The 15,034-nt window shown below is 46.8% G+C and overlaps 1 protein-coding gene across 1 annotated transcript in view; it reads right to left on the minus strand.

Moving 5' to 3' along the window:
* The window catches only part of LOC135538093 (serine/threonine-protein kinase ULK4-like), a gene marked incomplete at its 3' end in the record, with an annotated part of 248,859 nt that overhangs the window by 211,270 nt on the left and 22,555 nt on the right, over positions 1 to 15,034 (minus strand). Inside the window, exon 8 of the mRNA XM_064964078.1 lies at positions 3,314 to 3,362. Coding sequence (XP_064820150.1) covers positions 3,314 to 3,362 — 49 coding nt within the window. The remainder of the gene's footprint in view (positions 1 to 3,313; positions 3,363 to 15,034) is intronic.

Here is a 15,034-nt window from a genome sequence, read left to right on the forward strand (position 1 = left end):
GCATGTCCTCATTTCTGTATCTTATCAGATGTGTAATGGAATTGTGCTGTCTGCCTGCAGCTTGACTTGATCTCTCATCATCTATAATGCTAACTTCAGATCTCATCATCACAATCCCAAACATACCATTGGCTGCCTCTGGCCTCACGGTCTGAACCAACAATCACATCAGTTCTCAACTCAACGTATGTCTCTCTGTGTTGGTTTACATGGAACTAGACTGGAGCCTCACTATCACAGGCCCAATCCCAGAACCTCCAACTCCTATGTAGCTGCTTGGCAGCATCTTCTGAACTAACTTCAATCCTGTGTGTGTGTGTGTGTGTGTGTGTGTGTGTGTGTGTGTGTGTGTGTGTGTGTGTGTGTGTGTGTGTGTGTGTGTGTGTGTGTGTGTGTGTGTGTGTGTGTGTGTGTCTTTGTGAGGGGATAAGCAGTCGATGAATCTGTTGACTGCAAGGACAATGGATTAAAAAGGATTCTTCATCTTCAGTGTGTCCTACAGTGTAAAACAAGGTCTGAAAAGTAGCTTTGTAGTACAACAAAAGGCAGTGTTTATGTCTGCTATTTGACTTTCTTTCAAGCTGTAATTTGGTCTCCAGATCAATATTTGTCGCAATGCAGACTTTTCTTATCTGCTGTTGTTAATGAGAATGGCAGAGGGGAGCGCAACTATTCTCCTAATACCAGCAATGTTGCAATCAGAGCTCGCTGTATAAACCTTTGATTGTATTAGATTCTCGTTTCTCTCTTAGAGCTCACAAACTCATACAGAGTCCACCGACTGTACATTCCTACCTACCCTCCCCCCAGACACAGGCAAAATGGATTTTCTTCCAATTAGATTTACACTGTCAGATGACATCAAATTGAATATGGGGCAGAGGCACTACAATCAGGGGAAGGCAGAGATAAAGCCATCCTGCAACAGGGAGGGGGTCCACTCCACCGACCATCTTTGTTCATTAACTTCTATGCCAACATTAACCTTTAAAACAAAGCTGTTAAAATAGGGACATTTGAGGGGTCTCAAGTCTCAAGCATTCTCCTTAACACAATCAATCATGATCACCAGTAAAAGATGATGCATTGCAGCAGCCACAACAAACTAGACGTGAGCTTCAGTCTCCAGACATTAGATTCAGGACAGCAGGAAAGGAGGGCTAGAGCCTAGCATTGTTACTTGGGGCTCTTGTTGTAACCAGAGTCAAGCTCCCTAAACACTTGCTTAAGGATCAGTCTGCTGATGTTGGACCAAACTCAATCAATGCCACTGTCAATCACCACTGTCTTCCTCGCCACACTCATTAGTGAGGTGCATTACAGCTCCGTCCGCAGACCACTTTCATGCCGTCTCTGGCCCGAATCAATGCCAGTCCGTGAAACTGCTGAGCTGGCCGTAAAAGTAAATAAGTGGACAGCTATTACTACTGCAGTCTGCACTAACTGTGTCGCGAAAAAGCAATTTGATACGATCCCGACCAAACCCGCATATCAGCTTCCGTTGGATTGGAGAAGGCAAGCCATTGCGGTTCAGAGTAAAGTTAAAAGGTATGGTATACGTCCCAAAAGTGAACCCTATTCCATATGTAGTGCACTACTTTTGACCAGGGCCCATAGGTCAAAAGTAGTGCACCATATAGGGAATAGGGTTCCATTTGGTACACTCACTACACACACATGGTGACTACAGTGAAGTGAGAGTGAGAAGAGCTGATTTAATCCTGTCACTATGTATCTGTAAAGCCTGTAATGGACTGGCCATAGTGTATGTCCTGTAGGTGTAACAACTAGGCACTATATGAATGGTGAACCCTCAAACGGTGGAGAGGAGAGCAGGATTAGTGTGTGATAGAGTCCAGACTGAGTCTATATTGGATAGAGCAGTGTTTAAGTGGTTGACCTGCATGACACTGATCGGCTGGTAATGCACATTAAATGGCTCTCCTTCCTGTATGGCTGCGTATGTAACACTGCATTGTATGGTGTTAAACTGTGTGGAGGGAGGCTTTTCTAACGCATTCCAGAACCTATTCGTTGAATCACTAATTCAGAACATTAGGTCCTCTAAATGTAATGCATGTGATAATGTCTACATACGTCCTAGTTGGTACTATCATGGTTAGGCCTGGCCTATACCTACAAAACATAGAAGAATAGACCCGTGGAAAGCAACACAGCAATATCTCCAAAACATAGAAGAAGAGACCCGTGAAAAGCAACACAACTACACCTCCAAAACATAGAAGAAGAGACCCGTGGAAAGCAACACAACTACACCTCCAAAACATAGAAGAAGAGACCCGTGAAAAGCAACACAACTACACCTCCAAAACATAGAAGAAGAGACCCGTGGAAAGCAACACAACTACACCTCCAAAACATAGAAGAAGAGACCCGTGGAAAGCAACACAACACGTAAGGACAATCAACCTAACAGCTAACTGATTCTGTCTGTGTGATGTTTCTCAAAGTGTTCTTACATGCAGTGGCAACTTGTCTGAGAAGTCACCCAAGCGATAAGTTCATTAAAGAGTGCAGAGCAGTTACTGGCGGATTGAGGTCAAGGGGGAATTGGCTGTTTACTGAAATTAGCGTTCTGGTCTGATGAATATGTAACCTGTTGTAGGAGCTGGGGGACGACGACCACTTCATATTCTCACTCCATTAAGCACAGCCCCTCAAAAGGCTGTTCCGCTCCCTCCGTCACTCAATTACACAATGTACTGTGATGGGTCACCACCGCACAGCACACTCATTTGCATAATAAATCAATAAAGAACCCTGGCAAACGAGCGCTGCTGGTGCAAAACGGGCTCGGCCTGAAATGACAGAGAGAGAGAAGTAGGCAGGCGGTGGGATGGGGGTGGGGTGGATGGGAGGCGTTTTTACGAGCTAAAATGTCTGGCCCAGCAGAATTCCCCCACATAACAGCCTTTGAATTATGTTCCAATAGCCCAAAGTCTTCTCCACCCAATGGGACTCATATATTTTCATGACAGAGAATAAAAAAGCGAGGTGGGGGGGGAGCAAGGTGGCTTGTAATATGGCTTTCATCTTAACATTCCTTTCCACTAGTTTCCACCTCGGGCCGTCTGAGAGACGGAGAGAGGCACAGACTCAGAGTCGAGTGGAGGTGGGAATTTGACAAACCACTTATATTTTAGGAGATAGCTTTTTTCTTGAGACTGGAAATGAAAAGTCGGGCAGGAAACACAAGTGATAAATAAAACCGCACACCAAAGCAGTTTCCTGGAACATAAGATTTTAGTATTAAGAAAAAAAAGCAGCATTTTAAGTGGGGCTCTTAACTTACCGCCATGACTTGAAAGACAACAGGTAGGATCCTGCTGTCTCTGACCAGGCTGTGGAGGAGGGAGAGAGAGAGAGAGGAGAGGGAGAAAGCGAGAGATAGAAAGATGGAGAGGGGGAGAAGAGAGAGAGACAAAGAGAGAGAAAGAGAGTGAGAGAAACACAGAGGCAGGTTTAGGTACCTTCATAGCACAGAGAGACGTTTCATCTTCATTAGGGTCCATGCATTGCCTCTGAATCTGAGGCCTACTGAACGTATGGGAGTATTTCAGTGTGTTTGTGTGAAGGCATCGCAGCGTGCCTCGGCTCTAAGATCAGTCATGTGAGAAAAGGACCTCTGACTAATCTTCTGCGGGGAGAAAGGAGCCTTCTGACACCTCGGCACCCAGGAGTAATGTACATCTTTATTGAAAATGACTCTCCACAGCTCCCTTATTGATTAAGCCTTTTGATTCACAACCAATTACAGCTTGTGTATAGAGGTGCTCAAAGGAAGAAAACATTGTGGCAGGCAGGCTAGACACATTTAAACAAGACTAGAGGTCACCCATAGAAAACGTATTAGAGGGACTTTTTACATAACAATGATGTATTGCATGGCTGGGAAACATTTATTTCCCAGTTTTCCATATATGGTGTCCTCAGTCCTCCAAAGAGAATTCCATCAAATGTTTCTAAAGTAGTGTAGCTTATGTGAGGCAGCTAAGCCATTGTGCAGAACACCAGATAAGAGTAAACACACACTGCCGCTAGGAGTAAATCTCCCAATAAAGTGCAGAGGGACAACACAAGCCTGTGATTAACCAGAGAGACATCCTCTTGAGGTTGAAAGTCACATAGAAGTCAGCAGGCAACCTGAACATACTGAGAAAGGAGAAAACTGAAACATGAAATACAGATGACAACACAAAAATTGACCAGTCCTAGTTGATGTCCAATCTGCTTTCATACTAACTACACAATATCAAGTTTGTTGTAGGGGCCTACATTAGTTTGCCTAGAGATGTAGGATTTTAATTTGACCTGAATTGTCACAGCAAAATAATATTTCAGCAACAGGATTTTAATGTTTAATCTACAATGTTGCTTGATTGGTGGTTAGGTTATTAGGCTACATGAAAAGTGCAATTCTGTTAATATAACCGTGTGTTAGTGTGGACTTTCAGTGAATGTATGGAAATCCCAAAGCTCATCTGCATGTCCTGTGGTGCAGGAACATTTCTGTAACAAAAGAGTGATCAAATTAAGATCCTACACATGTATATATGCAGTGTACTATATAACAGACATACTTATGAGATACAAACTGTCCCCCCAACCATATCTCCACTTATCTGCACCACCTTCCCTTTCACCTCCTCTTCCCTCTCTCTTCCACTCTCCCCTCTCACCCTCCACTCTCCCCTCTCTCCTTCCACTCTCCCCTCTCTCCTTCCACTCTCCCATCTCTCCTTCCACTCTCCCATCTCTCCTTCCACTCTCCCTCCACTCTCCCATCTCTCCTTCCACTCTCCCCTCTCTCCTTCCACTCTCCCATCTCTCCTTCCACTCTTCCCTCTCTCTTCCACTCTTCCCTCTCTCTTCCACTCTCCCCTCTCACCCTCCACTCTCCCCTTCCACTCTCCCCTCTCTCCCCTCTCTCCTTCCACTCTTCCCTCTCTCCTTCCACCCTCCACTCTTCCCCTCCACTCTTTCCTCTCTCCATCCACCCTCCTCTCTCCCTCCCTCCCTCCCCCCACCCTCCTCTCTCCCTCCCTCCACCCTCTCCTCTCCCCACCCTTCCCTCTCCCCCTCCACCCTTCCCTCTCCCCCTCCACCCTTCCCTCTCTCCCTCCACCCTTCCCTCTCTCCCTCCACCCTTCCCTCTCCCCCTCCACCCTTCCCTCTCCCCCTCCACCCTTCCCTCTCCCCCTCCACCCTTCCCTCTCTCCCTCCACCCTTCCCTCTCTCCCTCCACCCTTCCCTCTCTCCCTCCACTCTTCCCTCTCTCCCTCCACCCTTCCCTCTCTCCCTCCACTCTTCCCTCTCTCCCTCCACCCTTCCCTCTCTCCCTCCACTCTTCCCTCTCTCCCTCCACTCTTCCCTCTCTCCCTCCACTCTTCCCTCTCTCCCTCCTCTCCCTCCACTCTCCCCTCACTCTTCCCTGACCTCCTCCATTATTGTAGTTCAGAAACAACCCTCTCCCATCGATCTCCGTGTGAACCTGAGTGATGACACGTCATTAACATTAAATTGTGCCCATAAAACAAAACAGGAACAAATATGGAGAGTTAAAGGTGAGCAGAGGGCCTGGATCGTAATTCCACTTTACCCCCATAGAGTAGACTAGACAGAGGTGTAACCAGAACTGATGAATGGCCAAGCTTTATCTCCCTGACGGGGTGACAGAGGAGTGTAAATAGCCAGGCTTCTTCTCCAAGCCTCACAGATTGCCGAGCTTGCATCCCAAATTACACCCTATATAGCACTATATAGGAGATAGGGTGCCAATTGGGACGCATCTACATTGAACTGAAGGCATCCTGTGTGCGAAGTGACATTAAATTATAGCTCAACTTAGGCTACATCGAGGGCCCAGCCAAGGAAAAGTCTTTCCCTGTGTCGTGATGACTCACATAGCTTTCAGCCATTAAATCTGAGAAACAGAGGGATATTTCTGGAGACAAATCAGGTCCATCTGTAGGGTGGTAGTGTCTCACCCCCAGCCTGCATGGTTAGCATTCCCAGTTCCACATCATTCTAAATCCATAGCACCCTGCATCACTGTCACGTTAAGAGAAACTGAACTACCGAAATCCGTTCCTGTCAAGGCAGCCAGTAATACTGATACAGGCCTGTTGAAGACTTGTTATAGAGGAGGAATAACTGAACTGAAACCATGTCAACAGCAGTGGATACTATCTGGGTCAAAGCCATGGCTCTCTAAACACGATCCTACACAAGTTTTGGGCTAATGACAACTAATGCATCACACAGTATGCATGTACAGTACAACTCATTTCTCAACTTCAATACATGTCTGTGCCATACAGAATCTAGACTGTCCTTAACGTTAGGGGGGAAAAAAATCTCATTTTCAGGTAGACGCAGATTGCGTGGATGAAGTGGCATTTGCCCAGCTAGGCTGGAGGGCAAAATAATAAGATACGCTCTGCCCACATTCTCCACGGCTGCAGACAACCTTCTGATCTTATTTACAATCTGATGAAGTTGAGAGTGTGCCTGAGTACAGCTCTGATTCAACCTGTCACGCTTCCTTAATAATGGCACAATGTGTGGATGACATTTAACAGTCGGTCTGCTACCACAGATCCTCCAGCAGCTGCCTGGGAGGGATTTGGATGTTTATATTAAATAGCACTTTTCTACTACTAATCTCTCTCTCTCTCTGGTTATATTTCTCCAGGACCATCCCTAAGCCTTTTCCCAAAACAGAGGCTGGTGACCGCTTTGTTATTGTTTCAATGAAGGATTCTCGCTTTAAGATTAGGTACACAGAGTGCCTTCAGAAGGTATTCATACCCCGTGACTTATTCCACATGTTGTTGTGTTACAGCCTGAATTCAACATGGATTAAAGGGATAATCCAGCCCAAACCACTAATTCATATGATTAAGTGTTAAATAGTGTTAAATAACACTCATAATTGAATATTTTTATAATAATTTGTATAATAATTTGGTCAATATAACAAGGTTGGTAGAAACATGTGAAAATTGTTTTTGGAAATCTGTTGTAGCTCAAGTCTACTACAAAACCCTCCATGCAATGCTCTCTCTGTGGGCTGGCTGGCCAGTTAGCAAGCTAGCTAGAAAACATAGCTACGCACAACAATACCAACATCAATATCAGCATGTGAAGTAGCTAGCTAGCTGTAAAACATAGCTACGCACAACAATAACAACATCAATATCAGCATGTGAAGTAGCTAGCTAGCTGTAAAATATAGCTACGCACAACAATACCAACATCAATATCAGCATGTGAAGTAGCGAGCTAGCTGTAAAATCGGCTAAACAAACTGCACTCTCACCGAGTTCAACTTGCATTTCATCTCTGCCCAGAGCGAGAGCCATTAGAATCGAATTAACACCTATTGTATTTGTTGCCAATGGGCCTTGCGGTGCATTCTGGGCGATTCTGGGACAAGAACAGCTCTCCTTCAAGAAGTGAATGGGAGTCAATTGGGCGCTTGCTCAAACACCGAACATTAGCATGAATTTCAAGAAGTACAACATTGCAAATCTTTTCCAAGATGTGAGATAATTCACTTGTTCTCTTTAATATCGTACAGCTCATACTCGGACTTTGAGAAGGGATTGCGTGACGTTTAGTTTAGCCTCCGCGTGCCGCAGCATGACAACGTGAATGCAGATGGGTCGACAGTCAGTTGGTTGGGGCGTTTCGCCATTCATTGCTGTCATGCCCTGGTCGAAATATATTGTATTTGTCTGCATTTAGTTGGCCAGGCCAGGGTGTGACATGGGTTTATTGTGGTGTGTTTTGTCTTGGGGTTTTTGTTAGGTATTGGGTTTGTGGCTTAGTGGGGGTATCTAGCAAAGTCTATGGCTGTCTGGAATGGTTCTCAATCAGAGGCAGGTGTTTATCGTTGTCTCTGATTGGGAACCATATTTAGGCAGCCATATTCTTTGAGTGTGTCGTGGGTGATTGTTCCTGTCTCTGTGTTTATTGTCACCAGATAGGCTGTATAGATTTTCACACATTTATTGTTTTGTTTAGTTATTTCATGTCGAGTTCATTTATTAAAGAACATGAATAACCACCACGCTGCATTTTGGTCCGCTTCTCTTCCACCAGACGAAAGCCGTTACAGAATCACCCACCACAACAGGACCAAGCGGCGTGGTAACAGGCAACTTCAACAGCAGGAGCAACAAAGAGAGGAATGGACATGGGAGGACGAATTGGACGGAGAAGGACCCTGGGCTCAGCCTGGAGAATATCGCCGCCCCAAAGAAGAACTGGAGGCGGGGAAAGCTGAGAGGCACTGGTATGAGGAGGCAGCACGGCGACGCGGATGGAAGCCCGGGAGTCAGCCCCAAAAAATTATTGGGGGGTAGGCTCACAGGGAGTATGGCGACGCTAGGTAGGAGACCTACGCCAACTTCCTGTGGTTACCGGGGGGCTAGAGAGACCGGGCAGGCACCGTGTTATGCTGTGGTGCGCACGATGTCTCCAGGGTGCGGTATATTCCAGCTCCGCGTATCGGCCGGGCGAAATTGAGCGTCGAGCCAAATGCCATGAAGCTGGCTCTACGCATCTGGTCCCCAGTGCGTCTCCTTGGGCCGGCTTACATGGCACCAGCCTTGCGCACGGTGTCCCCGGTTCGCCTACATAGCCCAGTGCGGGCTATTCCACCTCGCCGCACTGGCAGAGCGACCGGGAGTATTCAACCGGGTAAGGTTGGGCAGGCTCGGTGCTCAAGAGCTCCAGTGCGCCTGCACGGTCCGGTCTACCCAGTACCACCTCCACGCACCAGCCCTCCGGTGGCAGCTCCCCGCACCAGGCTTCCTGTGCGTGTCCTCGGCCCAGTACCACCTGTGCCAGCACCACGCATCAGGCCTACAGTGCGCCTCGCCTCTCCAGCGCTGCCGGAGCCTTCCTCCTCTCCTGCGCTGCCGGAGTCTCCCGCCTGTTCAGCGCTGCCCGAGCCTTCCTCCTCCCCTGCGCTGCCGGAATCTCCCGCCTGTTCGGCGCTGCCAGAGCCTTCCTCCTCTACAGCGCTGCTGGAGTCTCCTGCCTGTTTAGCGCAGCCAGAACTGCCAGCCTGCATGGAGCAGCCAGAACTGTCAGTCTGCATGGAGCAGCCAGAGCTGCCATTCTGCATGGAGCAGCCAGAGCTGTCAGTCTGCATGGAGCAGCCAGAGCTGCCAGTCTGCATGGAGCAGCCAGAGCTGTCAGTCTGCAAGGAGCTGTCAGTCTGCAAGGAGCTGCCAGTCTGCAAGGAGCTGCAAGTCTGCAAGGAGCTGCCAGAGCTGCCAGTCTGCAAGAAGCCGCCAGAGCTGTCAGTCTGCATGGAGCAGCCAGAGCTGCCAGTCAGCATAGAGCAGCCAGATCCGTCAGTCTGCCAGGATCCGCCAGTCAGCCAGACTCTTCCAGATCCGCCAGTCAGCCAGACTCTTCCAGATCCGCCAGTCAGCCAGACTCTTCCAGATCCGCCAGTCAGCCAGACTCTTCCAGATCCGCCAGTCAGCCAGACTCTTCCAGATCCGCCAGTCAGCCAGGATCTGCCAGAACCGCCAGCCAGCCAGGATCTGCCGGATCCAACTACCTGCCTGAGCTTCCGGGAGTCCGCACCTTAGGGGGGGGTTCTGTCAGGTGTTTATCGTTGTCTCTGATTGGGAACCATATTTAGGCAGCTATATTCTTTGAGTGTGTCGTGGGTGATTGTTCCTGTCTCTGTGTTTATTGTCACCAGATAGGCTGTGTAGGTTTTCACACATTTATTTTTTTGTTTAGTTATTTCATGTCGAGTTCATTTATTAAGGAACATGAATAACCACCACGCTGCATTTGTCTGCTTCTCTTCCACCAGACGAAAGCCGTTAATTGCCCCGTGGGATTCCTATCTCCTCCTTTCTGTAATATCTCTGCTTCCCACAGACACACAGGGGGCATTGCAACATGGTTCTTGAAGTTGAATAATTTGCGACACTGTTTAGATTGGGTACATCTAAGCAAAATCTCTACTTTGTCATGAGGATATAGATGTATGTATGTGTTCTATTGGCTGATTTGCCGATCTGGAGAGAGGTCATTGTTTTAAAAGCGTTATAAAATCTGATAGTGTGGTAACCCCTATGACGAGAATGATGTCGTTAAGACGCATTCCTACACGATTTCCTGATTTTCAAAGACGGACCAGATAGTTAAATCACGGGGACATCTGTTCTCTTACCCAGCGATAGAACATAGGCTTTCACCAAATTGACAGGAGTATCAGGATTTTATTTCTGGGGGCGGATTATTCCTTTAAATATATATATTTTTCTCACCCATCTACACAATATCCTGTAATGACAAAGTGAAAACATGTTTTTTGAAATGTACAGACGAATGGTATTGTAAATGAAATACAGAAATATCTCATTTACATAACTATTCACACCCCTTTGCTATGACACTCCAAACTGAGCTCAGGTGCATCCACTTTCCTTTGATCATCCTTGAGATGCCACTACAACTTGATTTGAGTCCACCTGTGGCCAATTCTATTGTTTGGCCATGATTTAGAAAGAAACACACCTGTCTATACAAGGTCCTACAGTTGACAGTGCAGAAACTATACCAAGGAACTGTCCGTACCTCTCCGAGAGAGAATTGTGATGAGGCATATATCTGGAAGGGTATGAAACAAGTTCTAGAGTGTTAAGTCTCCAAGAACACAGTGGTCTCCATCATTGGGAGATGGGAAAAAAGTTGGAACTACGCAGACCCTGCCTAGAGCTGGCCGTCCAACCAAACAACAGGGCAAGAAGGACCTTGATCAGGGAGGTGACCAAGAACCCAATGACCAGAAAAACAGAGTTCCTTGCCTGAGACGGGAGAACCTGCCAGAATCTGGGCATTATGGGAGAGTGGCCAAACAGAAGCCACTCCTAAGAAAAAGGCACATGACAGCACACCTGGAGTCTGCAAAAGGGCACATGACTCATAAGACAAAATATTCTATGGTCTGAGGAGACAAAAATGTAACTCTTTTGCCTGAATGCAAAGCGATATGTATGGAGAAAATCATGCACAGTTCATCACCCGTCTCACACCATCCCTACCGTGTAGCATGGTGGCAGCATCATGCTATGAGGATGCTTTTCAGCGGCAGGGACTGAGAGACTGGTAAGGACAGAGGGAACAAAATACAGGCAAATCCTTGATGAGAACCCACTTCAGAGTGCAAAAGACCTTAGACTGGGTGCGAAGATGTACGTTCCAACAGGACCTCAAGCATACAGCCATACAGCTCAAGCATACAGCCAGAACTATAATGTGAAAGTCCTTGAGTGGCCCAGCCAAAGCACAGATTTGAATTCCATTGAAAATCTGTGGAAAGACTTGAAGATTGCTGGTCACCGCAACTCCCCATCTAACTTAACAGAGCTTGAGAAAATCTGCCACGAAGAATTAAACTGTAATTGCCACCAAAGGTGCTTCTACACAGTATTGACTCAGGGGTGTGAATACTTATTAGATATCTGTACTTCATTTGCCATAAATTTGCTAAAATGTCTAAAAACATGTTTATATAGATTTTAGATTTTGAACCTTTATTTAAGTAGGCAAGTCTGTTTAGAACAAATTCTGGCTTTGCACTTTGTAATTATGGGGTATTGTGATTTGCATTTTTAATTCCGGCTGTAACACAAAATGTGGGAGAAGTCAAGAGGTATGAATACTATCTGAAGGCACTGGATATAGTGATGTAATCATTTAAAGTCTGAAATGTGGAGTGTACAGTAATAGTGGACATTAGTGCCAGTAAAACATCTTCCAACCTCACTCTGGAAACATTGTGAGGCAGCCTCTATCCTTTACTGTGCACTGTTCCCATCCACTTTGCTACACATGGCTCCCCTGACTGTCAGAGAGTGTGACACAGACAGTCCTGCAGGTCATCTCTGCTGCCTGTCAGAGGGAGAAGCTGAGGCTGAATGAACAGAGCTGCTGCCTGCCACTGAGCCATGTCAAACCAACACAGCTCAAGCCCAGTCAGCTCTTCAGACCGGCCAGTGACACTGATAGTACGAGGTAACACTCCCATTCCTCATTTACACACACCAGCTGTCAGAGCTGATTACACACATGAACGCACACACAAAAACACACGAAAGCACAGACGAACAGACCCACCAACACACAGTCAGGGATGAGGTTTTGCTCTATTCCTCTGACCGCACTCAACTCTGCTGTCCACTCCAATCAGCAGAGAGGAGCAGAGGTCTCCATGCAGGCAGCACAGGTGGCAGACAGAGGAGAGGAAAGGAGAGAGGAGAAGACACCTGGGGATCTAACACAATGGCTGTGACCAAAATGGCACCCTGTGCCTTTCAGAGTGCACTACGTTTGAACAGGGCTCATAGGCCTCTGGTCCAAAGTATTGCACGATAGGCTGCCATTTGCGACACATTCAAAACAACACCCATGCCTGTTCATCCCACTGACCAATCACTCATTGTGTATGCACAGACTACCAGGCAACGGTACCGCGTTGACCAATAGCACGATATCAGCACGACTCCAGTCAAATCAAATAATAATACCACAATGAGCGTAGCCTTGATGTAGTCAGCGTGTAACCTCCGTTAACCTGCTCATTAGAAAGGATCAGGGTTTTATTAGCGGTAGCATCCCGGCTTCCTGTAGCTGTGAGGCTGGCTTCCGCTGGGATAAAAGCATTTTTCAAATTCCTGCTAATCAGGGTGTAAAAGCGTTCCCGCAGATAGAACTGGTTTTGCTTCACTTGCTAAAGCGGGCACAGCTAGGCAGACTGACTGAGCCCACACAAAGGCAACAACGGCCAAAGGTTCAGATAATTGGAAAGTTTGAACTCTGTATCAAACCTGATAATGAGGGGAAAGACATACTTGTATGAAGCCCTGTTAAAGTCCCAATTTGCAATCTAATTTAAGCCAGAACCCATCAAGGAGAGAGCCCTGCACTTTTTTAGGACTTTATCAAGCAGTGGTAAATGCAATTTAATTTCTCATTGTAAATGTAATAGCTCGTCTCAGACAAGGGAAATACAACCAACAGGAGTGTGTAGCAGATTGCTGACATCAATTTGAATAGTTCAGTTGGCTCTCTCAGTGCCAGATAGATAGACAGAGGGAGGTGTGGGGGCTGGCTTGTGTTCAGAGCCTTGACAAAAATGGCAGTCAGTCTGGGATGTGTTGGAGATCGGAGATAAAACTATGTAAGCGCACCCAGCTGGTGTCCATCATCACCTTCTCAACGACCAGGCAGGCAGCACAGAAACCCAGAGAAACCAGCTCTCAATTCATCACAGACAGCGGCTCCCAAATGCCCCTGGTCCATAGTAGTGCACTATGTAGGGAACAGAGTACCCTTGTTTCATGAGGATCACCCAGATGAGAGGGCTAGAGGAACTATCAGGGAGACAATGGCAACATGCTTAAGATACAGTATACTACCGTCACCAGACCAGCCTGGCATCTACTGCTCTTCAACTATTTCAACATCCTGCATGGCTTTATTCATTGGTAAGCCCATATAATACCTTACTTAGTATACAGACTGCTATCGTCTTACTATGGTGCAGTGGTGGTGTTCACAGTTTATTATACAGCAGAGTGAAATCGTATTCATTCTAACGACTTCTTCTGCATCGTTCAGTAACATCACGTTCCCACCTCTGCTAAGCAGCGCAGTCCCTAACTTAGGCTTAGTCTGACCTTTCCTCTATAACAGATCAATATTCCTTACTAATCCCAAGCACACAAAGGCCTGTCTGCCTGCCTGCTGCCTGCCATTAGGTTAGAGGACAGTCTGGCTCTATGATGAACACTGGAATATCCATGGTTAATACTAAACACTATGCAGGAATCTCATACAACTGCAGCAGCTAGCTAGCTATAGCAACCTACAACATACTGTACATCCCAAATGTCACCCTATTCCCTACATAGAGCACTACTTTTGACTAGAGCCCTATGGGTCCTGTTCTAACATAGTGCCCTATATAGGGAATAGAGTTCAATTTGAGATCCAGACAAAGCCTTCAAAGAGGGTGGGAGTGGACGGGTTGGTTAAGGACATTCTCAGATTTCCTTTTGAAAAGTGACATTACGTCTTCCTCTTTGTGCTCCAGGACCAGTGTGATCTGAAAGCCATTGAGCAGGATGACAGACATACTGCTGAGGTGTGTGTTGCCACCAGCTGGTGAAAGACTCCTTTAAAACTCCCCCGGGAGCTGTTAACCCCCCTGTTCTGTTCTCCTCTTCTCCTTCTATCAGCTCCACTGTTCTCCCCTGAACAGCAGCGACATGGCGGTGACATCACACCTCTCCTGTAGGCTGGTCCTAGTTGGACACACCCAATCATCAATCAATCGATGACTTTCCTTTCCCAGGGAACGGTTCCCTCTCCTTCAGCCCAGTCTGTGTGAGTGTGCGCGTGTGTGTGACCTTGCGTACGACCGTGTTTGCGTGTGTGTGTTACTGCTGCAGCATATCAGGGAAGTCCTACCTCTGAGAATATCTTTAACATCACATTACCAGTGTAGCTTTCTTTCAATAAGGACAAGCCAATGCCTCGTGTCTGTGTGTTTATGCATCAACTTCTGCAATTAAATAATGTCTCTATGTGAGTATTTCTCTAAAATTAGTTTAAGTTTGCTCTACTTTCCCCTATGATTCAGATAACTGAACGGAGGAGGGGGGCGGCCCTGGCAAGCCAAGGAAACATGGTGTGAGCTGACTTCTAGATGTGCCATGCACTGTGAGTTTGTGCCCTGCAGGCAGGCAGCGACAGAGGGAGGAGGGGATCTACAGTGTGTTATTAGGGAAACAGTGCAGTGTTGGGCCTGAGCTCCACACTGCTCCCTACATGAGGCCACAACTCTGGAACATCCCTCAACATGCTGATGCTGCGAAAAGGTCAAGCATATTCAACTATGTATTAGGCTGCTGATAAATAATACAATTATTGACTTAGTGATTTTGTTTTCTCTGGTAGTAATAATAACATG

This window comes from Oncorhynchus masou, unplaced genomic scaffold (assembly GCF_036934945.1).
Source record: "Oncorhynchus masou masou isolate Uvic2021 unplaced genomic scaffold, UVic_Omas_1.1 unplaced_scaffold_905, whole genome shotgun sequence".
In the NCBI taxonomy this organism is placed as follows: domain Eukaryota; kingdom Metazoa; phylum Chordata; class Actinopteri; order Salmoniformes; family Salmonidae; genus Oncorhynchus; species Oncorhynchus masou.